This window comes from Bufo gargarizans, chromosome 1 (assembly GCF_014858855.1).
Source record: "Bufo gargarizans isolate SCDJY-AF-19 chromosome 1, ASM1485885v1, whole genome shotgun sequence".
Classification (NCBI taxonomy): Eukaryota; Metazoa; Chordata; class Amphibia; order Anura; family Bufonidae; genus Bufo; species Bufo gargarizans.
The window spans coordinates 753852772-753877297 of NC_058080.1; the positions used below are offsets into that span (position 1 = coordinate 753852772).

At 42.5% G+C, this 24526-nt stretch overlaps 1 protein-coding gene across 1 annotated transcript; it reads right to left on the bottom strand.

The window, feature by feature from the left end:
* Positions 1 to 1183: 1183 nt before the first annotated feature.
* LOC122938091 (oocyte zinc finger protein XlCOF6-like) lies at positions 1184 to 13172 on the bottom strand. Its single transcript, XM_044293404.1, has 7 exons — positions 13127 to 13172; positions 5464 to 5609; positions 5157 to 5336; positions 4950 to 5073; positions 4801 to 4865; positions 4130 to 4328; positions 1184 to 2987 (listed from the first exon to the last, which is right to left on the bottom strand). Exons 2-7 carry the CDS (start codon positions 5518 to 5520, stop codon positions 1438 to 1440), a joined length of 2175 nt encoding a protein of 724 aa, XP_044149339.1. The 5' UTR covers positions 5521 to 5609; positions 13127 to 13172; the 3' UTR covers positions 1184 to 1437.
* Between the last annotated feature and the right edge of the window lie 11354 nt (positions 13173 to 24526).

Sequence of the window (24526 nt, forward strand, 5' to 3'; positions counted from 1 at the left end):
GAGAGGGGGGGATGTGAGGCATACACATCTGTTCCTGAAACTAGCATAGCAATGCCCTCAGTCGATCGGCAGAAAAATAGGAATGCCACAAGACGATCGGCAGAAAAATAAAAAGAATTTGTCGTTCAGAAAACGGAGACATATTTGATATAATTGCGTCCGTAACAACCTGCTCTATAAAAATAGCACATGATCTACCCTGTCAGATGAATGTTGTAAAAAATTTAAATTGGGCCAAAACAGCCATTTTTTTGTTACCTTGCATAACGAAAAACGTAATATAAAGCAATAAAAAATCATATGTACCCCAAAATAGTACCAATAAGGGTCCATTCACACGTCCGCATGAATTGATCCGCATCCGTTCTGGTGCGGACCCATTCATTTTCAATGGGGCTGGAAAAGATGCACCACAGTGTGCTATCTGCATCCGCACTTCCGTTTCGCAAAAAAATAGAACATGTCCTATTCTTGTCCGAAGACAGGGACAAGAAAAGGCATTTCTATATAAAGTGCCTGGCATGTCCGCCTGTGTCTGTGTTTGACGGATCTGCAATTTGTGGACCGCAAAACACTCTTGCAGGCATGTGAATGGACCCTAAAACTGCCACCTATCCCTTAGTTTCCAAAATGGGGTCACGTTTTGGGAGTTTGTACTGTTTTGTTTGGCTGTTAACCCTCGATGGGTTAAAGATTTTTTTTTTATTAAAATAGAAAATCTGCCAAAAAAGTGAAATTTAGAAATTTCATCTCCATTTTTCTTTAATTTTTGTGGAACACCTAAATGGTTAACAAAGTTTGTAAAATCAGTTTTGAGTAACTTGAGGGGTGTAGTTTCTACAATGGGGTCATTTATGGGGGGTTTCCAGCCCCACAAAGTAACTTCAGATCTGACCTGGTCCTTAAAAAGTGGGTTTTGGAAATTTTAAGAATTGGTTCTAAAATTCTAAGCCTTCTAACGTCCTAAAAAAATAAAATGACATTTACAGAATGATGCCAACATAAAGTAAATATTTTAAGAGGTATCACTTTCTGTTTTAAAAGCTGCGCGAAAATTTAAAAATCGCTAATTTTTCTAAATTTTGGATTATATTTATAAATAAAGGTAACATATATTGACTCAAATTCACCATTGTCATGAAGTACAATGTTTCATGAGAAAACAATCTCAGAATGTCTTGGATAAGTAAAAGCGTTCCAAAATTATTACAAAATAAAGTGACACATGTCAGATTTGCTAAATTAGACTCGGTCAGGAAGGGGGTAAATGGCCCGGATGTGAAGTGGTTAGGAAATATTTTCCACATTCGTAACATGAAAATTCGTGACATGAAAATGGCGCCTCCCCTGTGGTTTCCAAGTAAAACATTTCCCACATTTATGAACATGAAAATGGCTTTTCTTCTATGTGAATTCTTCAATGTACAACTAGTGTTGTTATGTGTGAAAAGCATTTCCCACATTCTGTTCATGAAAATGGTGTCTCCCCGTGTGGGTTCGTTGATGGTAAATACAATCTGACTTCCTAGTAAAACATTTTCCACATTCTAAACATGAAAATGGCTTCTCCCCTGTGTGAGTCATCTGATGTTGAACAAGAGTCCCTTTTCTTATGAAGCATTTCCCACATTCTTGGCATGAAAATGGCTTCTGTCCTGTGTGTATTCTCTGATGTTCAACAAGATGAGATTTCCTCATGAAGCTTTTCCCACATTCTTGGCATGAAAATGGCGTCTCCCCTGTGTGTGCTCTTTGATGTGCAACAAGTTGTGATTTACAAGTAAAACATTTCCCACATTCAGAACATGAGAAAGATTTATCTCCTATGTGAGTTTGTTTATGTTCAACAAATTTTGATCTACAAGTAAAACATTTTCCACATTCTAAACATGAAAATGGTGTCTCCCCTGTGTCAGTTCGTTGATGGTCAACACAATCTGACTTCTTAGTAAAACATTTTCCACATTCTGAACACAAAAATGGCTTCTCCCTTGTGTGAGTTCTCTGATGTTTAACAAGAGTTGCTTTTCTTATGAAGCATTTCCCACAATCTTGGCATGAAAATGGCCTCTGCCCTGTGTGTATTCTCTGATGTTCAACAAAATGTGATTTTCTAATGAAGCTTTTCCCACATTCTTGGCATGAAAATGGCATCTCCCCTGTGTGTGCTCTTTGATGTGCAACAAGTTTTGATTTCGAAGCAAAACATTTCCCACATTCTGAACATGAAAATGGTGTCTCCCCTGTGTGGGTTCGTTGATGGTCAACACAATCTGACTTCCTAGTAAAACCTTTTCCACATTCTGAACATGAAAATGGCTTCACCCCTGTGTGGGTTATCTGATGTTTAACAAGATTTCCTTTACTTATGAATCTTTTCCCGCATTCTTGGCAAGAAAATGGAGTCTCCCCTGTGTGTACTCTTTGATGTGCAACAAGTTTTGATTTCCAAGTAAAACATTTCCCACATTCAAAACATGGGAAAGATGTATCTCGTATGTGAGTTTGTTTATGTTCAACAAATTTTGATCTACAAGTAAAACATTTTCCACATTTTGAACATGAAAATGGCTTTGCCCCTTTGTGACTTCTCCGATGTTTAACAACATGTGCTTTTCTTTTGAAGCATTTCCCACATTCTTGGCATGAAAATGGCGTGTCCGCTGTGTGAGTTCGTTGATGTTCAATAAGTTGTGATTTCCAAGTAAAACATTTTCCACATTCTAAACATGAAATTGTCTTCTTCCCTGTGTACGTTCTTTGATGTTTAACATCCCTTCTGTGACTTTTATTCTGCTTTACAGTCTGTGATGAATCAGAAGATAGAAGATGTTTAAATGGATCAGATGAGCGATTTTGGCTTTGAAGAGCTGAGGGTATATCCGAGATAACGGCATGCTCCTCATATGTGTCTTGTGCAGGACCATGACCACTTGCTTTAAGAGCTGAAGAGATCAGATGTCCCTCTGAGTTCGCGATGCAGTCATCTGCCAAAAATAAAACTGTATTATTTATAAATACTATAACCTTGAAAATTAAATAATTATTGCTCCATTCCTTCCATGGTGCTGTACATATAAAAAGGGGTTGTACACATACATGAAACAAAACAAGTACAATAAGCATAAACAAGATAAGTTACAAACTGGTACAAGAAGAGAGAGGACCCTGTACCAGTACCCTAGATAGTTTATATAATTTTTATATTAAGAATTTCATACAAATTACAAGATATGTATGCAGCAAAATGCTGGCTGAACCTGCCTACCCTTTAATGTGTGAAAGGAACCGGCAGTTAGATTTTATCATGTTCAAATGTTTGTTCTTGGGGAGATAAGCCGCCTTCGGAGAGGTCTCCCTTTTCCCTGCTGGCCGAGTTTGGCCAAGCCAATTAGGCCTTTGTATGGGAGGGGTACAAGTAGCTGTCTGCCAAATAAACTTTCTTAAAGGGATCTGTAGCTTTTTATTACTGATGATCTATCCTTAGTGCTTCTGTGGCCTTACGGTCCGTGGCTCCGCACTGTATATTTCGTATTGCGGACCAATTTAAATGAATAGGTCAGCATCCGTGAAATGGTGCTGTGTGTGTTCGTATGCATGAGCCCTAAGTAGCTACCTGCCCAAATACGCATATTACAGTCTGTGCAGTGCATAAATAATGAATGAAGGAAGAAATACGCATGTAAATCCTGATGAAATCCTGATGACACTACTAATGTTATATCATCAGGATCCTGAGCCAGAATACTGACGGATTTCAATAAGCTCGTCTGAAAGCGGCCAAAAGAACATGTTTGGAAAGGTTGGGTGGGGTTTTTCCCCTCACCTCCCAAGTCTAATAAGCCCAAATGTTTGTTCCAAAATTAGGCAAATGCTTTTCGCTCATCAGTACTGACAGCAGATAAATAAATCTGCCTTCTTCAAAGAGGCGTATTTTACTTTAACTGCATGTGTTTTCACCTGTAATAGCCTCATATTTTTGTACATATTTAATATTTATTTTGGCTGAATAAGAAGAATACAGCAGGAAAATCTGATCTGACAGAGCTTAAAGAAAAAGAAAACTTCCTGCCAGAGAATAGGTAGAAACTGTGAGTCTTCCCTGCTCTGTTTAGTGGTTTCTACTCACCTCGGTGGTTATCAGTAGGAATTTCTTCCTTACACTGGTCATCACCCCTATCATATGTATCTGTAGGAAATTCCTTTTTATATTTTTCATCATCTCTCACATATGTCTCTGTAGGAATTTCTTCCTTACTCTCGTCATCACCCCTTACATATGTCTCTGTAGAATTAATATTGCTCACATCTTTATCCGCATTTAAAAGCTGCAAAAGAAAAACATTATAATTATCAGTGTCAATCATAGACATTATCATAACAATCAAAAATAATGACAGCACCATTTATCTGAGCAAAATGGCTGTAGATCTCCTAAAGCAGAACATAGATATTAGATGATGGCTCAATGACGAGAACCTCATTCACATACTGTACAGTATGTATTGGGCTAGATATGCATCAAGTTGTTTTAGTGGAGGAAGTTGGCCTTTAGTGATGTTTGTCTCAGGAAAAGGGGAGGAAAAAAGAGGAATAAATCCATCCAGTTGGTTTCTTATTCCTGCTGCCAGTATCCATAACCAGAACATTTAAAGCGGTTCCAGGCATCTTTAATCCCATCATCTCACCATATTTCATTACACATACAGTATATAAAACATAAAATATTATGGGATAAAACAAGACTGAACACAAGGACTTTACAGCCTTCTACAGATCATAGGGAATATCTCCATCTACCTGATGATCCTGTGGAAGAAGAGGACTTGGACATCTCTCTGGTGTTGTTCTCTTACCAGATCTTCCTGTAGGAGACACATACAGTGACTGAATTCATTCTTTACATACAGATAAATAAAAGATATTTGTATTTATTCTTTGTCTATTACCTGATGATTTAAGGGCCTGGTGGTCCTCCATCATGACCTCCTCGTACAGATCCTTGTGTCCTTCTACATACTCCCACTCCTCCATGGAGAAATAGACAGTGACATCCTGACACCTTATAGGAACCTGACAACACAATGATACCGTCATCACCCAGACCCCTCCAGTGCTGTTACTGTATAATGTCCCAGCATTCCCAGCAGTGTCACCTCTCCAGTCAGCAGCTCAATCATCTTGTGGATGAGATCTAGGATCTTTTGTACATTGATTTCCTCATGTATCATGGAGTGAAGTGAAGGCCCTGTGATTGGGCTCAGGGTTCTTCCACATCCTTCAGACACAGGAGCCTGACAGCGCTCACTAGAGGTCTTCTTCACCACCGTGTAATCCTGGATATGGGGAGATACAGTAATAACTATCACTCCTGACATTTCCAGAGTCCGTCACCTCTACAGCCATGTCCATCTGTTATTACCATAGATAAGAATGATCTAATATGACATCAGAATCTCTCACCTCTCCAGTAAGTTGGAAGAGTATCTCTAGAATGAGATTTATTATCATCTCTGCCATCTTGTCTCTGTTCCTATCCCTGATGGGTCAATCAGGAAAATTCTGTTAAATGGAAGATATTAACTGAAATGTTTCTATATTGTAGGAACCTAAATGGAAAGAAGAAACAATGTAAAAAAAAAAAAAACACACAGAATCCCATGTAAAAATATATTAATTAGTTAATAATCCGAAACATTTTAGTAGATATTACTTTGGACTACAAAATACAGGTCCTTCTAAAAAAATTAGCATATTGTGATAAAGTTTATTATTTTCTGTAATGTACTGATAAACATTAGACTTTCATATATTTTAGATTCATTACACACCAACTGAAGTAGTTCAAGCCTTTTATTGTTTTAATATTGATGATTTTGGCATACAGCTCATGAAAACCCAAAACTCCTATCTCAAAAAATTAGCATATCATGAAAAGGTTCTCTAAACGAGCTATTAACCTAATCATCTGAATCAACTAATTAACTCTAAACACCTGCAAAAGATTCCTGAGGCTTTTAAAAACTCCCAGCCTGGTTCATTACTCCAAACGGCAATCATGGGTAAGACTGCCGACCTGACTGCTGTCCAGAAGGCCATCATTGACACCCTCAAGCAAGAGGCTAAGACACAGAAATAAATTTCTGAATGAATAGGCTGTTCCCAGAGTGCTGTATCAAGGCACCTCAGTGGGAAGTCTGTGGGAAGGAAAAAGTGTGGCAGAAAACGCTGCACAATGAGAAGAGGTGACCGGACCCTGAGGAAGATTGTGGAGAAGGACCGATTCCAGATCTTGGGGGACCTGCGGAAGCAGTGGACTGAGTCTGGAGTAGAAACATCCAGAGCCACCGTGTACAGGCGTGTGCAGGAAATGGGCTACAGGTGCCGCATTCCCCAGGTCAAGCCACTTTTGAACCAGAAACAGCGGCAGAAGCGCCTGACCAGTACTTTTTTCAGATGAAAGCAAATTTTGCATGTCATTCGGAAATCAAGGTGCCAGAGTCTGGAGGAAGACTGGGGAGAGGGAAATGCCGAAATGCCTGAAGTCCAGTGTCAAGTACCCACAGTCAGTGATGGTCTGGGGTGCCATGTCAGCTGCTGGTGTTGGTCCACTGTGTTTTATCAAGAGCAGGGTCAATGCAGCTAGCTATCAGGAGATTTTGGAGCACTTCATGCTTCCATCTCCTGAAAAGCTTTATGGAGATGAAGATTTCATTTTTCAGCACGACCTGGCACCTGCTTACAGTGCCAAAACCACTGGTAAATGGTTTACTGACCATGGTATTACTGTGCTCAATTGGCCTGCCAACTCTCCTGACCTGAACCCCATAGAGAATCTGTGGGATATTGGGAAGAGAAAGTTGAGAGACGCAAGACCCAACACTCTGGATGAGCTTAAGGCCGCTATCGAAGCATCCTGGGCCTCCATAACACCTCAGCAGTGCCACAGGCTGATTGCCTCCATGCCACGCCGCATTGAAGCAGTCATTTCTGCAAAAGGATTCCCGACCAAGTATTGAGTGCATAACTGAACATAATTATTTGAAGGTTGACTTTTTTTTGTATTAAAAACACTTTTCTTTTATTGGTCGGATGAAATATGCAAATTTTTTGAGATAGGAAATTTGGGTTTTCATGAGCTGTATGCCAAAATCATCAATATTAAAACAATAAAAGGCTTGAACTACTTCAGTTGTGTGTAATGAATCTAAAATATATGAAAGTCTAATGTTTATCAGTACATTACAGAAAATAATGAACTTTATAACAATATGCAAATTTTTTTAGAAGGACCTGTACACATGGTCCAGTGCATGAGTCCCAAGTGTCATGTCTGGAGGAAACCAGGCACTGCTCATCACCTGCCCGATACCATCCATGGCAGCATCATGCTGAATGGAGCAAAGTACAGAGACAGAGATATTCTTAAAGGGGTTGAGTCATCTCAGACATTGGTGGCATATCGCTCCTCCAGAACATACACTCCAAAGTGAATGAGAGGACATTGTGCATGCTCTCTATTCACTTCTATGGGAGTTCCCAAAATAGCTGAGTGTCACAGCGGGGAGTGGGGGAAACCCCCCACCATACAATGTAAGACGGATAATGGTAGCAACTAGGCCAGGACGCCAGGATCAGGGATCAGGTCACCTCCTATTGCATCCCTAATCCTCTCCCTAACTCCTAACCATATGAGCGGACCCTGATGGTGGGACGGCTCATACCCTAGATACCTAATATCCTGAGTCACCCTGGAATTCCCTCACTAAGGAGCAGGGGAGAGACGACCTGTTCATCCACAACACGGAGGAACAGGAGTCTCTAAAGGCCTAGAAGCAGGGAAAGGGAAACACATACAGCTTAGGAGATGGCAGGTAAGCGAAACCAATAACACACTTACCTGCCACAGACACACTGAATGGAACCCGTGCACAAGTGCTGGTGTCCACAATAACATTAAAAGGACACAGCACACACCACAAACCACACAGGAACCCAGGACACCAAAGCAGCAATGACATGAGACAGGGGAATGTCTAGTAAACATGACACCAAACACCACCAGACATGTAACACCAAGCTAGACATATAAACACCCTGAACATAACCCACTCCATACAAATAGGGACAGGAAGGGAAGGAGACACCGGGATGACATTTAACATCTATGACCACAAGGGTGGCCCTCACTGGAAAGATGGTAAAGCCAGGAGCAGTGAACCACCAGCACACACCAACCCTGGAGGAACACCCTCAGCTTCAGGCATCCAGCAGAGGCTAAATAGCCCAAGCAGCCACACCCACACAGACACACCCAGTGTTAACAAAATACTAGGAAGGGAGTTAACCCTTCCAACACCAGACAGAGGAAGGAAGCCACTGAAAGGGGAAGTGCACACACAAGCATGCCAAACCACACGTTACCACCGGCAACAGCATGCGTGGCAACCATGTCACTGCAATCACCCAGAAGGCCAAGACACTGCCAACGCATGCTCTCCCAGCAACACGTTGCCGTGGGCAACCGCAAGTGTGGCAACAGTGTCACAGCGCAAACCAAAGGCCGTGACACTGAGTGAGTGATGAGCTATTTTCGTAACTCTCATAGAAGTGAATAGAGAGTGGCTGCGCATGCGCGGTGGGCTCTCATTCACTTTGGGGGGCCCGTTCTGGAGATAGGAGGATCTGACAAGCTACCAATATGTCACTAATGTCTGAGTTGAGACAGTCTCTTTAATGAAAACCTGATTGAGTGCTGTGGACCTCAGACTGGGCTGAAGGTTCACCTTCCAACAAGACAATGACCCTAATCACACAGCCAGGAGCGGCTTAACACAACATAACTGTACTTTGTAATTTTGACGTACTTCCTGCACCATGACATACAATTACGTTCCAGGCATGGCAGGTTCTGTGCCTCACTCATCAGCAGAGAATGTCAGCTGTGATATATATAGATATCCAGTTTTAATGGTGAGATTAGAGTGAACAATCATGGGGAGGGATTGGTTGCCCTCCTAGCTAAGATGGTAAGGGTGTCTTCCTTCTCAACATTCATGGCATATCTCCAGGATACGCCGTCAGTGTTAGACAGGTGTGGGACCCACCTCAGTGACACGCTCCCATCTCCAGAACTGGTACCTCGGAACCGGAGCTGAGTTCAGTTCCAATTTTTAACGTGGTTTTTCACTTTAAAAATCAACTACTGAAGTTATTCAACGAAGTCTCGTGTGACTTCGCGAGTAAATGACTTTGGCTCATCGGCGCCAGTATATTTTTATACTGTACGGAGACCGATCACTGTACAGTATTAATCGTAAGTTTTGAACGAAGTGACTTCAGATGTAACATCAACAGCTTGGACCACCAAACAGTAGTACAGATGATAATGTGTGGCAACGCTGTATACCGCACCAAACTAACAAAACCACACATATAGTCGAAATGCATACTTTATTGTATTACATCAAAATTGGACATACAGTGATTAAATAAAATCAATTACAAATTGCAGTGTAGATGAGCGCTATGTGAAATATTGCCCCAACCATACTCTAGGTCTGTGCAAACCCATAAACTAAATCCCCTTACATGCATTAATGGGGTAGTAAAACATATGGGTAATAAGTTATCCAGATGACAATTTATATCCATTACAGGGGCTGTATATAAGATTCCATATTAGGTGGTTATGATATAAATTGTCATCTGGATAACTTATTACCCATATGTATTACTACCCCATTAATACATGTAAGGGGATTTCGTTTATGGGTTTGCACAGACCTAGAGTCTGGTTGGGGCACCATTTCACATAGCGCTCATCTACACTGCAATTTGTAATTGATTTTATTTAATCACTGTATGTCTAATTTTGATGTTATACAATAAAGTATGCATTTCAACATCCGAAGCTTGCATCGCTCATCACTAGTGGCCACCATCTAATGACCGCAATGCGATTTCTGAAAATAGTGTTTATTTCCAGCAAGTCTCACAGCGGCGAATGGAGTGGTGGCCGCCAATGCGCAGTGCACTCTCTATTCACTACTAAGAGACTTCTGAAATTAGCTGACAGGACTAACTCGGCTATTTTCAGAAGTCTCCTAACAATAAATGGTGAAAAAAGCTGTGCATACACAGTGTGGACCTAGTTCTGGATTTAGGAGCAGATTCCAGACATAAGCAGTCATTTATTACACCCAAAGTAGGTGTATTTCAGGCGCAAATGACAATGCAACAGTTAGGTGCGCCGCTATCTGCGACTTCTCCCCACTCACGCAAGGTCTAAAGTTGTGGACGTGGCGTGGGCAGGAAAGGGTCTTCTCATTCATCATTTTCTATACCTGTTTCGGGCATACAAGATGGTCTAAATGTAAGACAGATCGGAAGCTGTCTTACATTTAGAACCGGAATTGGATGCGGTGAAGTTATGGAGAGCCCGGATCCACCACCAGCTATGGGGCTTTATTAAGATCGGCTTCTAAAATGCCGGTCCTAATAAATGTGCCACATAGGATCTGCACCCGACACTCATTGCACCTTCTAGCTATATGCCACACATGCTGAAATTGGAAAACCCCTTTAAGAAAGGCCCGGCCTAACAGACTGCCTGTAGGATTATTGACAGTAAGCCAAAGCAGTATAGAAACAATGAGACGGCATTGTGAGGTTCTCTTCTAGGTTGGAAAAACTCAAATACATTTTAATTAAAAGGGTATTGGACATAGGCGGCATATCACTAGGATATGGTGCGGGTCCCGCCTCTGGGACCAGCACCTATCATTAGAACAGAGCCTGCACGGTGTGCCCTCCTGCACTTTGAAGGCTTCGTTCTAATGATGTGTTTTTTTTTTTGTGTGACCGCGTCATATACATTTTTCACTCCACCACACTTGTTCCTCTGCACATTGCACTTTATATATTATGAATTTGATTATGTATAATGGTTTCTTTATTTGGTTTGTACATGAATTTTTCTATTATTATGTATTCTTCATCCCGCTACATATATATTATGAATTTTTTCACTATCATGTATATCTTCCATGTTGCTATATATACATTATGAATTCTTTCCATCATGCACTTTTCGCACTCACGATGTATTATTACTCATTATTTATATATGCAAATTACATAAATTGTTTTGTCATTATCTTCTCCTGCAATTATCGATCTAAATACTTGTTTGCAGCATCTCTCTTCCTTCCCGGTCTCCACTTTCACTCCTCATTATATATTCATCATTATTTGTATGATTATCCACACTTATTCTCTCTCCCTCTGTATTCATTTCAACATTCACATATTCTCTTTATTATATGTATTTATTTATATTATATTTACAATTATTGTTTGTATTCATTATTTTGTATGTCCAATTATAATTATGTTTATTGCTCTTGGGCTATGTCTATGGATGTACTTTAATATATATATATATATATATATATATATATATGTACTTTATGTATCTGCTATCTAAGTATATATATACACTATCTTAATGTAAGTTATGCCGCATCAATGTATATATATACACATAATGGCTTCTGTTGCAGAAGTCTCTGCTCCTTTTTGGTCTATGTTAGGCACAGTGTTTTATGTTCATGTTGGTTCCCCGACTCTCCTCCCCCTGTGTGATGCGTGCACGCGTCATCCGGTGCCGCCTCCGGCGCCTCACGTCCGAGCGTCCTCACGTGGGGCGGCTGGACGTGGTTTCTCTGGATTCTCGCGCGCCTCCACACATACACACCTGGGGATGAGTAAGTATCGATTCTCCCATTGGCTGAGGGAGACTTTTTATACCCGATTCACAGTGATGGCGCTACCCCCTGACGAAGGCACGCCGAAACGTGCGTTGGGGTAGCGCCACCTGCACACGGTCCGCTTTAGGTGAGCTCTGGTCCTCTGCTACTCTCCTCCTGTTGTTTATATACACCTGGTCCCTTACTGGTTGGCTTGCAGCATATTTCCACCTTTACTTGTGTCTGCACACCATTTACTGCCATTGGGAGTGTATGTGCTGACCACTGTCTCACCTGGCACCTATTGGTCTCATTATTCTTGCATAGGTTGGGCATTGCACCCAGCATTTATTCCCATGTTTTATAGATATATTGTATTTTTTGACCTGTGTGCTTCCCTCCTGGGGTGGTGCTTTTCTTTTTCTGTCCACCGCTCTTGTTTTATCATGTTTAAACGGCATCACATTCATTTGCTTTTTCTATTTATGTCATTTTAATCATGCCTTAATAAAATGTATTATTCTTTTGGTACTATGAGCTCCTTTTCTCTGTGTTTCTGCTCTTTAAGTTTACCTAAAGAGGTTTCCAAGATATTTTTACTGATGACCTATCCTTTCGATAGGCCATCAGTATCTGATCGGCGGGGGTCTGACACCCAGGTCCCCCACCGATCAGCTGTTTCAGAAGGCTCACAGTAGCACCGCAGCCTTCTTCTGCATTTTCTAGGCTGTGTGACCACACGTTCATCGGTCACATGACCTAAGTGAATCTCAGCCCTGTAGAAGTGAATGGGTTAACCTGCAATACCATGCACAACCACCATACACTGTGCGGCGCTGTGCTTGGTGAGCTGAGAGAAGGGCGCGGTGCACACAGGACCATTGGTGCCTTCACAAACAGCTTATTGGCAGGGGTCCTGGGTGTCGGACCCCCACCGATAAGATACTGATGACCTATCCTGAGGATAGGTCGTCACTAAAAAGATCTCAGAAAACCCTTAAAAAAAACTTTAATGATTTTGCAAAAGCGTGTGATAAAAATGGACATGTCTACCTGGTATCATCGTCGTAGTACTGGACCATGTAATACCGTTATCATAATATTTAACCCCTTCCTATCACAACCAGTTCTCAGTTTTTCCCTCCTGCCTTCCAAGAGCTATAATGTGTTTTTTTTTTTCATCAACGTAACCATACAGAGGCTTGGTTTTCACAAAATGAGTTGTTCTTCTTCATGGCGGCATTCACGGTTCAATGTAATGTATGGTGAAAAAGTGAACAAATTATGTGGACTAAAAAAGCGCAATACTGACCTCCAGCCATTCACCTCTATCACCCTGTACCCCAACCCTTACATTACTGTGAGCAGACACTTACCTCCTCCTGCAGAGCAGCCCTGTGGTTGTTCTGTGCTTACAGGACCTGTGATGATGTCACAGCCATGTGTGGGAGGGGTCAGGAATCACATGACCAGGTATTGATCTATAGATGCTGAAGCCTAGTGAGTGAAAGGACCTTTGGTGATGTCATGACCATGTGACCATGTGTGGGCGGAGTCAGGCTCCAGGCTGTGCTGTCTGAGGAGATTCTTTTTGATAATGTGACGTGAGGTGACAGAGATGTGTGCGCCGCCTGAGGCTGTGTCAGAGAACAGGTGGATGGTGGTGGCAGATCTGTATGCTTTATATATACACAGCTCTGTGCTGTATGCTTTATATATACACAGCTCTGTACTGTATGCTTTATATATACACAGCTCTGTGCTGTATGCTTTATATATACACAGCTCTGTACTGTATGCTTTATATATACACAGCACTGTACTGTATGCTTTATATATACACAGCTCTGTGCTGTATGCTTTATATATACACAGCTCTGTACTGTATGCTTTATATATACACAGCTCTGTACTGTATGCTTTATATATACACAGCTCTGCGCTGTATGCTTTATATATACACAGCTCTGCGCTGTATGCTTTATATATACACAGCTCTGCGCTGTATGCTTTATATATACACAGCTCTGCGCTGTATGCTTTATATATACACAGCTCTGTGCTGTATGCTTTATATATACACAGCTCTGTACTGTATGCTTTATATATACACAGCTCTGCACTGTATGCTTTATATATACACAGCTCTGTACTGTATGCTTTATATATACACAGCTCTGTGCTGTACGATTTATATATACACAGCTCTGTGCTGTATGCTTTATATATACACAGCTCTGTACTGTAAGCTTTATATATACACAGCTCTGCGCTGTATGCTTTATATATACACAGCTCTGTGCTGTATGCTTTATATATACACAGCTCTGTGCTGTACGATTTATATATACACAGCTCTGTGCTGTATGCTTTATATATACACAGCTCTGTACTGTATGCTTTATATATACACAGCTCTGTGCTGTATGCTTTATATATACACAGCTCTGTTCTGTATGCTTTATATATACACAGCTCTGTACTGTATGCTTTATATATACACAGCTCTGTGCTGTATGCTTTATATATACACAGCTCTGTGCTGTATGCTTTATATATACACAGCTCTGCGCTGTATGCTTTATATATACACAGCTCTGCGCTGTATGCTTTATATATACACAGCTCTGTACTGTATGCTTTATATATACACAGCTCTGCGCTGTATGCTTTATATATACACAGCTCTGTGCTGTATGCTTTATATATACACAGCTCTGTACTGTATGCTTTATATATACACAGCTCTGTACTGTATGCTTTATATATACACAGCTCTGCACTGTATGCTTTATATATACACAGCTCTGTACTGTATGCTTTATATATACACAGCTCTGTGCTGTACGATTTATATATACACAGCTCTGTGCTGTATGCTTTATATATACACAGCTCTGTACTGTAAGCTTTATATATACACAGCTCTGCGCTGTATGCTTTATATATACACAGCTCTGTGCTGTATGCTTTATATATACACAGCTCTGCGCTGTATGCTTTATATATACACAGCTTTGTACTGTATGCTTTATATATACACAGCTCTGTGCTGTATGCTTTATATATACACAGCTCTGTACTGTATGCTTTATATATACACAGCTCTGTACTGTATGCTTTATATATACACAGCTCTGTACTGTATGCTTTATATATACACAGCTCTGTGCTGTACGCTTTATATATACACAGCTCTGTGCTGTACGATTTATATATACACAGCTCTGTGCTGTATGCTTTATATATACACAGCTCTGTACTGTAAGCTTTATATATACACAGCTCTGTGCTGTATGCTTTATATATACACAGCTCTGTGCTGTATGCTTTATATATACACAGCTTTGTACTGTATGCTTTATATATACACAGCTCTGTGCTGTATGCTTTATATATACACAGCTCTGTACTGTATGCTTTATATATACACCGCTCTGTACTGTATGCTTTATATATACACAGCTCTGTACTGTATGCTTTATATATACACAGCTCTGTGCTGTACGCTTTATATATACACAGCTCTGTGCTGTACGATTTATATATACACAGCTCTGTGCTGTATGCTTTATATATACACAGCTCTGTACTGTAAGCTTTATATATACACAGCTCTGTGCTGTATGCTTTATATATACACAGCTCTGTGCTGTATGCTTTATATATACACAGCTCTGCGCTGTATGCTTTATATATACACAGCTCTGCGCTGTATGCTTTATATATACACAGCTCTGTACTGTATGCTTTATATATACACAGCTCTGCGCTGTATGCTTTATATATACACAGCTCTGTGCTGTATGCTTTATATATACACAGCTCTGTACTGTATGCTTTATATATACACAGCTCTGTGCTGTATGCTTTATATATACACAGCTCTGTGCTGTATGCTTTATATATACACAGCTCTGTACTGTATGCTTTATATATACACAGCTCTGTGCTGTATGCTTTATATATACACAGCTCTGCGCTGTATGCTTTATATATACACAGCTCTGCGCTGTATGCTTTATATACACACAGCTCTGCGCTGTATGCTTTATATACACACAGCTCTGCGCTGTATGCTTTATATATACACAGCTCTGCGCTGTATGCTTTATATATACACAGCTCTGCACTGTATGCTTTATATATACACAGCTCTGTACTGTATGCTTTATATATACACAGCTCTGTGCTGTATGCTTTATATATACACAGCTCTGCGCTGTATGCTTTATATATACACAGCTCTGCGCTGTATGCTTTATATATACACAGCTCTGCGCTGTATGCTTTATATATACACAGCTCTGCGCTGTATGCTTTATATATACACAGCTCTGCGCTGTATGCTTTATATATACACAGCTCTGCGCTGTATGCTTTATATATACACAGCTCTGCATTGTATGCTTTATATATACACAGCTCTGTGCTGTATGCTTTATATATACACAGCTCTGCATTGTATGCTTTATATATATACACAGCTCTCGGCTGTATGCTTTATATATACACAGCTCTGTGCTGTATGCTTTATATATACACAGCTCTGCGCTGTATGCTTTATATATACACAGCTCTGCGCTGTATGCTTTATATATACACAGCTCTGTACTGTATGCTTTATATATGCACAGCTCTACGCTGTATGCTTTATATATACACAGCTCTGCGCTGTATGCTTTATATATACACAGCTCTGTGCTGTATGCTTTATATATACACAGCTCTGCACTGTATGCTTTATATATACACAGCTCTGCACTGTATGCTTTATATATACACAGCTCTGCACTGTATGCTTTATATATACACAGCTCTGTACTGTATGCTTTATATATACACAGCTCTGTACTGTATGCTTTATATATACACAGCTCTGCACTGTATGCTTTATATATACACAGCTCTGCACTGTATGCTTTATATATACACAGCTCTGTGCTGTATGCTTTATATATACACAGCTCTGTACTGTAAGCTTTATATATACACAGCTCTGTGCTGTATGCTTTATATATACACAGCTCTGTACTGTATGCTTTATATATACACAGCTCTGCACTGTATGCTTTATATATACACAGCTCTGTACTGTAAGCTTTATATATACACAGCTCTGTGCTGTATGCTTTATATATACACAGCTCTGTGCTGTATGCTTTATATATACACAGCTCTGTACTGTAAGCTTTATATATACACAGCTCTGTGCTGTATGCTTTATATATACACAGCTCTGTGCTGTATGCTTTATATATACACAGCTCTGTACTGTATGCTTTATATATACACAGCTCTGTGCTGTATGCTTTATATATACACAGCTCTGTGCTGTATGCTTTATATATAGACAGCTCTGTACTGTATGCTTTATATATACACAGCTCTGTGCTGTATGCTTTATATATATACACAGCTCTGCACTGTATGCTTTATATATACACAGCTCTGTGCTGTATGCTTTATATATACACAGCTCTGTGCTGTATGCTTTATATATACACAGCTCTGCATTGTATGCTTTATATATATACACAGCTCTCGGCTGTATGCTTTATATATACACAGCTCTGTGCTGTATGCTTTATATATACACAGCTCTGCGCTGTATGCTTTATATATACACAGCTCTGCGCTGTATGCTTTATATATACACAGCTCTGCACTGTATGCTTTATATATACACAGCTCTGTACTGTATGCTTTATACACTACTTACAAAAAGTTAGGGATATTTGGCTTGTGGATGACATTTCAGGATGAACCTTAAATGAACTCTAACCTTTACAGGTGACCTACAGTCGTGGCCAAAAGTTTTGAGAATGACACAAATATTACTTTTCACAAAGTTTGCTGCTAAACTGCTTTTAGATCTTTGTTTCAGTTGTTTCTGTGATGTAGTGAAATATAATTACACGCACTTCATACGTTTCAAAGGCTTTTATCGACAATTACATGACATTTATGCAAAGAGTCAGTATTTGCAGTGTTGGCCCTTCTTTTTCAGGACCTCTGCAATTCGACTGGGCATGCTCTCAATCAACTTCTGGGCCAATTCCTGACTGATAGCAACCCATTCTTTCATAATCACTTCTTGGCGTTTGTCAGAATTAGTAGGTTTTTGTTTGTCCACCCGCCTCTTGAGGATTGACCACAAGTTCTCAATGGCATTAAGATCTGGGGAGTTTCCAGGCCATGGACCCAAAATGTCAATGTTTTGTTCCCCGAGCCACTAAGTTATCACTTTTGCCTTATGGCACGGTGCTCCATCGTGCTGGAAAATGCATTGTTCTTCACCAAACTGTTGTTGGATTGTTGGAAGAAGTTGCTGTTGGAGGGTGTTTTGGTTCCATTCTTTATTCATGGCTGTGTTTTTGGGCAGAATTGTGAGTGAGCCCACTCCCTTGGACGAGAAGCAACCCCACACATGAATGGTCTCAGGATGCTTTACTGTTGGCATGACACAGGACTGATGGTAGCGCTCACCTTTTCTTCTCCGGACAAGCCTTTTTCCTGATGCCCCAAACAATCGGAAAGAGGCTTCATCGGAGAATATGACTTTGCCCCAGTCCTCAGCAGTCCATTCACCATATTTTCTGCAGAAGATCAATCTGTCCCTGATGTTTTTTTTGGAGAGAAGTGGCTTCTTTGCTGCACTTCTTGACACCAGGCCATCTTCCAAAAGTCTTCGCCTCACTGTGCGTGCAGATGCGCTCACACCTGCCTGCTGCCATTCCTGAGCAAGCTCTGCACTGGTGGCTGATGGCGTATAAGTAACTCCATTTTATTATTATTTTATTCAGCAACGTGTATTAGGATTGCATCAGGCCAGTGCACTATTCTAAGATTTCCATTCTCTGTAGATGTGGATACCAGTTTAGAAAATCCATACATACATTTGTTTATTCAGCCTTACTTCACAAGGTCATTCTCATGTTTATACCTGAATGATTAACTGCTGTTACTATGTACCATCTATTTCTGTAATTGCAGAACCCACGTGTATTTAGGCCATATGATAAGGTAAATGCTAACATATGATTGGATGTGGTAGGGGGTCAATCCTACCCTATATTAAGTGTTGGCAAGCAATGAATAAACAGAATGGATCAGAACAAGACACCTTTGTAGTTCACTCTCATTCATTCTCCTGGTACCAGACCAAAGACTTAATCCAAGCTGATCACCGAAATCTTGTGTCAGGGACACGATTAGGCAACGTTCTATATTTGCCTAACAGTGGCACTCCGATCCCGCAGCTGAATCCTCTTTAGTGTGTGCCAACATTGCCATTGCCAACACACTCATAGAGGTGGTCGCTTCATTGTGATATGCAAGCCCCTTCACCACAACAAGGTAACGATTTTTTGTTTTTTCAGCCACAGTGCAGCACCAGAGGCCAGAAAAATTAGGCACGTACACATGCCTGAAAAATTTGGTATTGTTGCAGCCGCTGCTGTAGCAGTGGCCGGAAAAAATGATGTTTTCCAGGCAGAAAGTGCACTAAAACATTGCGGCTTGAACCCTAGTTGGTGGCGGAGAAATCATGCAAGTCATCTGGCATGCAGAGATAAAATACAGCAGAGTGTTGACCATTTTTAGCCCAAGGCATCTCATCTCATCAGGCCTTTTATTGTCAAATATATCACCCACTGTCAGTCCCTTCGGGATCCATGCCTCATTCATCTTAATAAAGGTGAGGTAAGCTAGACTTTTTTGACCTAGGCGACTTCTCTTCTCAGTGACAATACCTCTGCACTGAAGGTCCTATCTGACAGGACACTTGAAGCTGTGCAGGCCAGAAGTTCTATCGCAAATTGGGATAGCTCAGGCCACAGGTCAAGCCTGCACACCCAGTAGTCAAGGGGTTCATCGCTCCTCAGAGTGTCGGAATCTGCAGGTAAGGCGAGGTAGTCTGCTACCTGTCGGTCGAGTCGTTCTCTGAGGGTGGACCCCGAAGGGCTGTGGCGATGCGTAGGACTTAAAAAGCTCTGCATGTCCTCCATCAACAACACGTCTGTAAAGCATCCTGTCCTTGCCGGCGTGGTCGTGGTAGGAGGAGGATTACTTTCACCTCTTCCCCTGTTAGATTCCCGTTGTGCTGTGACATCACCCTTATACGCTGTGTAAAGCATACTTTTTAACTTGTTTTGGAACTGCTGCATCCTTTCTGACTTCCGGTAATTCGGTAACATTTCAGCCACTTTCTGATTATACTGGGGGTCTAGTAGCGTGGCCACCCAGTACAGGTAGTTCTCCTTCAGCCTTTTTATACGAGGGTCCCTCAACAGGCACAACAGCATGAAAGACCGCATTTGTACAAGGTTGGATGCCGAGCTACTCATGTCCCGTTCCTCATCCTCACTGATCTCACTGAAGGTCTGTTCTTCCCCCCAGCCATGTACAACACCACAGGTACCAGATAGGTGACAACGAGCACCCTGGGATGCATGCTGTGGTTGGTCTTCCTCCTCCTCAAAGCCACATTCCTCCTCTGACTCCTCTTCCTCATACTCCTCTTCCAGCGTTGCCGCAGGTCCATCAAGCGAAGCTGATAAGGCTGTTTCTGGTGGTGATGGTGACCACAACTCTTCCTCTTCACACTCATCTACGGCCTGATCCAGCACTCTTCGCAGGGCACGCTCCAGGAAGAAAACAAATGGGATGATGTCGCCGATGGTGCCTTCGGTGCAACTGACTAGGTTTGTCACCTCCTCAAAAGGACGCATGAGCCTACAGGCATTGCGCATGAGCGTCCAGTAACGTGGCAAAAAAATACCCAGCTCCGCAGAGGCTGTCCTAGCACCCCGGTCATACAAATACTCGTTGACGGCTTTTTCTTGTTGGAGCAGGTGGTCGAACATTAGGAGTGTTGAATTCCAACGTGTCGGGCTGTCGCAAATCAAGCGCCTCACTGGCATGTTGTTTTGCCGCTGAATATCTAAAAAGTGCGCCATGGCCATGTAGGAACGCCTGAAATGGTCACCCACATTTCTGGCCTGCTTGAGGACGTCCTGTAAGACTGGGTACTTATGCACAAAGCGTTGTACGATCAGATTCAACACATGTGCCATGCACGGCACATGTGTCAACTTGCCCAAATTCAATGCCACCAACAAATTGCTTCCGTTGTCACACACCACTTTGCCGATCTCCAGTTGGTGCGGAGTCAGCCACTGATCCACCTGTGCGTTCAGGGCGGACAGGAGTGCTTGTCCGGTGTAACTCTCTGCTTTCAGGCAAGTCAACCCCAAGACGGCGTGACACTGTCGTATCTGGGATGTGGAATAGCCCCTGGGGAGCTGGGGGGGTGCAGTTGATGAGGAGCATGACGCAGCAGCAGAAGAGGACTCAGCCGAGGAGGTTAGCAAAGAAGATGGAGTAGGAGGAGTAGAGGAGGTGGCAGCAGGCCTGCCTGCAACTCGTGGCGGTGTCACCAACTCCTCTGCAGAGCCACGCATTCAATGCTTGGCAGCCGTCAGCAGGTTTACCCAATGCGCAGTGTACGTGATATACCTGCCCTGACCGTGCTTTGCAGACCAGGTATCAGTGGTCAGATGGACCCTTGCCCCAACACTGTGTGCCAGACATGCCATGACTTTCTTTTCCACAATAGAGTACAGGTTCGGGATTGCCTTTTGTGAAAATAAATTTCTGCCGGGTACGTTCCACTGTGGTGTCCCAATAGCTACAAATTTTTTGAAGGTCTCAGACTCCACCAGCTTGTATGGTAAAAGCTGGCGGGCTAAGAGTTCCGACAAGCCAGCTGTCAGACGCCGGACAAGGGGGTGACTCTGTGACATTGGCTTCTTACGCTCAAACATTTCTTTGACAGACACCTGACTGTGGGCAGATGAGCAGGAACTGCTCAAGGTGAGAGTCGGAGTGGCGGATGGTTGAGAGGGGGCAAGGAGGACAGCAGTGGTTGATGTGGCTGAAGATGCTGGACCAGGAGGAGGATGGTGGCTTTGAGTTTGTGTGCTGCTTGTACTCGTCATCATGTGTTGATCCCATAGGAGTTTGTGATGTGAGATCATGTGCCTTCGCAAAGCAGTTGTACCTAGGTGGGTGTTGGACTTCCCACGACTCAGTTTCTTTTGGCACAGGTTGCAAATGGCATCGCTGTTATCAGAGGCAGACACACAAAAAAAATGCCACACTGCTGAGCTTTGCAATGACAGCATTCTGGTGGTGGCAACAGCATGCGTTGATTGGCGTGTTGTCTGGCTGACCCCGGGTGCCGATACATGCTGTCTGACTGTGCCACTAGCTCCTTGTGACGACCTCCCCCTGCTTCCAACTCGTCTCCTCCTCTCTGTCTCCCCATCTGAACTTTCCCCCTGTTCTTCTTCTCTTCGAGCGGGCACCCATGTGACATCCACGGACACATCGTCATCATCAACCGCTTCACTTGTATCTGACAACTCAGCAAAGGAAGCAGCAGCGGGTACAACATCAACATCATCATCATCACACCGTACGTCCATGTGTGTAATGCTGCCTGACTGAGACATATCACTGTTATCTACATCCTCTGGCAATAATGGTTGCGCATCACTCATTTCTTCCAACTGATGTGTAAATAACTCCTCTGACAGATCAAGTGAAGCAGCTGTGGTGCTAGTGTTGGTGGTTGCGGCAGGCGGGCGAGTGGTAACTTGAGAGGTGCCCGAAGCTGAGCAGGAGGAGGATGGTGCGTCAAGGTTCAGAGCGGAAGCTGTAGAAGATTGGGTGTCCCGTATTAGCCAGTCAACTATGTCCTCAGAACTTTTTGAGTTCAGGGTACGTGGCCTCTGAACACTGGGCATTATTCTAGGGCCAAAGGAAATCACAGCACTACGACCACGACGGCCCCTGGGTGGCCTGCCTCTGCCTGTCATTTTTTTTTAGATTAGTGGTACTATGCGTGCAAGGTACTGTGCCACCCGATATGAGTGGTGGGCAGTGGGCACAGTACAGTCTGTGGGCCTGACACACACTGGCAGGCAACTGCAATTATATTACAGAGAAAAAATTGTATTGCTTTTTTATCTGCAAGGTACTGTGCTACCAGATATGAGTGGTGGGTACTGGCAGTGGGCACAGTACACTCTGTGGGCCTGACACACACTGGCAGGCAACTGCAATTAAATTACAGAGAAAAAATTGTATTGCTTTTTCATCTGCAAGGTACTGTGCCACCAGATATGAGTGGTGGGCACTGGCAGTGGGCACAGTACACTCTGTGGGCCTGACACACACTGGCAGGCAACTGCAATTATATTACAGAGAAAAAATTGTATTGCTTTTTTATCTGCAAGGTACTGTGCCACCAGATATGAGTGTTGGCAGTGGCAGTGGGCACAGTACACTCTGTGGGCCTGACACACACTGGCAGGCAATGCAATTATATTACAAAGAAAAATTTGTATTGCTTTTTTATCTGCAAGGTACTGTGCCACCAGATATGAGTGGTGGGCAGTGGGCACAGTACACTTTGTGGGCCTGACACACACTGGCAGGCAACTGCAATTATATTACAGAGAAGAAATTGTATTGCTTTTTTATCTGCAAGGTACTGTGCCACCAGATATGAGTGGTGGGCAGTGGGCACAGTACACTCTGTGGGCCTGACACACACTGGCAGGCAACTGCAATTATATTACAAAGAAAAAATTGTATTGCTTTTTTATCTGCAAGGTACTGTGCCACCAGATATGAGTGGTGGGCACAGTACACTCTGTGGGCCTGACACACACTGGCAGGCAACTGCAATTATATTACAGAGAAAAAAATGTATTGCTTTTTTATCTGCAAGGTACTGTGCCACCAGATATGAGTGGTGGGCAGTGGGCACAGTACACTCTGTGGGCCTGACATACACTGGCAGGCAACTGCAATTATATTACAGAGAAGAAATTGTATTGCTTTTTTATCTGCAAGGTACTGTGCCACCAGATATGAGTGTTGGCAGTGGCAGTGGGCACAGTACACTCTGTGGGCCTGACACACACTGGCAGGCAATGCAATTATATTACAAAGAAAAAATTGTATTGCTTTTTTATCTGCAAGGTACTGTGCCACCAGATATGAGTGGTGGGCAGTGGGCACAGTACACTCTGTGGGCCTGACACACACTGGCAGGCAACTGCAATTATATTACAGAGAAAAAAATGTATTGCTTTTTTATCTGCAAGTGTCACGGCTGAGGATGGGGAAAACCCTCAGCCGTGCGATGCCGGAAGATGTTAATCGCCACTTGGCCAGGAGCACAGGATCAGGGAGCAGGTCACCTCCTATAACGTCCCTAATCTGACCCTGACTCCTAGCTATATGAGCCGACCCTGACAGTGGGAGGGCTCATACTCTGGAACCTTTAAGTCCCTACTAGCCCTCAGGGTGGCCCTTACTAGGAGCAGGGTAAGACGACCTGTTCCTCCTGGATACGGAGGAACGGGAGTCTCACTGGCCAAGCTGCAAGGAAGGGGAGACATATACAGACATATAGATATGACAGGTGAACAACACTGGTTCCAAACTAACCTGCCACAGCCTTGCTGACTGGAACCCATGCACCAGGTATTGCTGTCCACACAAACACTAAGGAGACAGAACACACAAAACACACAGGAAACCAGGACATCTATAGCTGTAATAAACATGAAAAGGAAGGCAACATCAACTTAACCTCACATATAACATTTATGACCACAAGTGTGGCCCTCACTGGCAGATGGTATAAGGGACCAGAAGGGTGCCTCCAGCTTACAAACAAGGCTGGAGTACCCCTCAGA

Coding starts and splice junctions, on each gene's coding strand:
- LOC122938091 (XM_044293404.1), bottom strand. CDS start 5,520: ATGGCAGAGATGATAATAAATCTCATTCTAGAGATACTCTTCCAACTT. Junction 4,866..4,949: donor CCAGGCCCTTAAATCATCAG/GTAATAGACAAA, acceptor TGTCTCCTACAG/GAAGATCTGGTAAGAGAACA. Junction 2,988..4,129: donor TCCTACTGATAACCACCGAG/GTGAGTAGAAAC, acceptor TATTTTTGGCAG/ATGACTGCATCGCGAACTCA.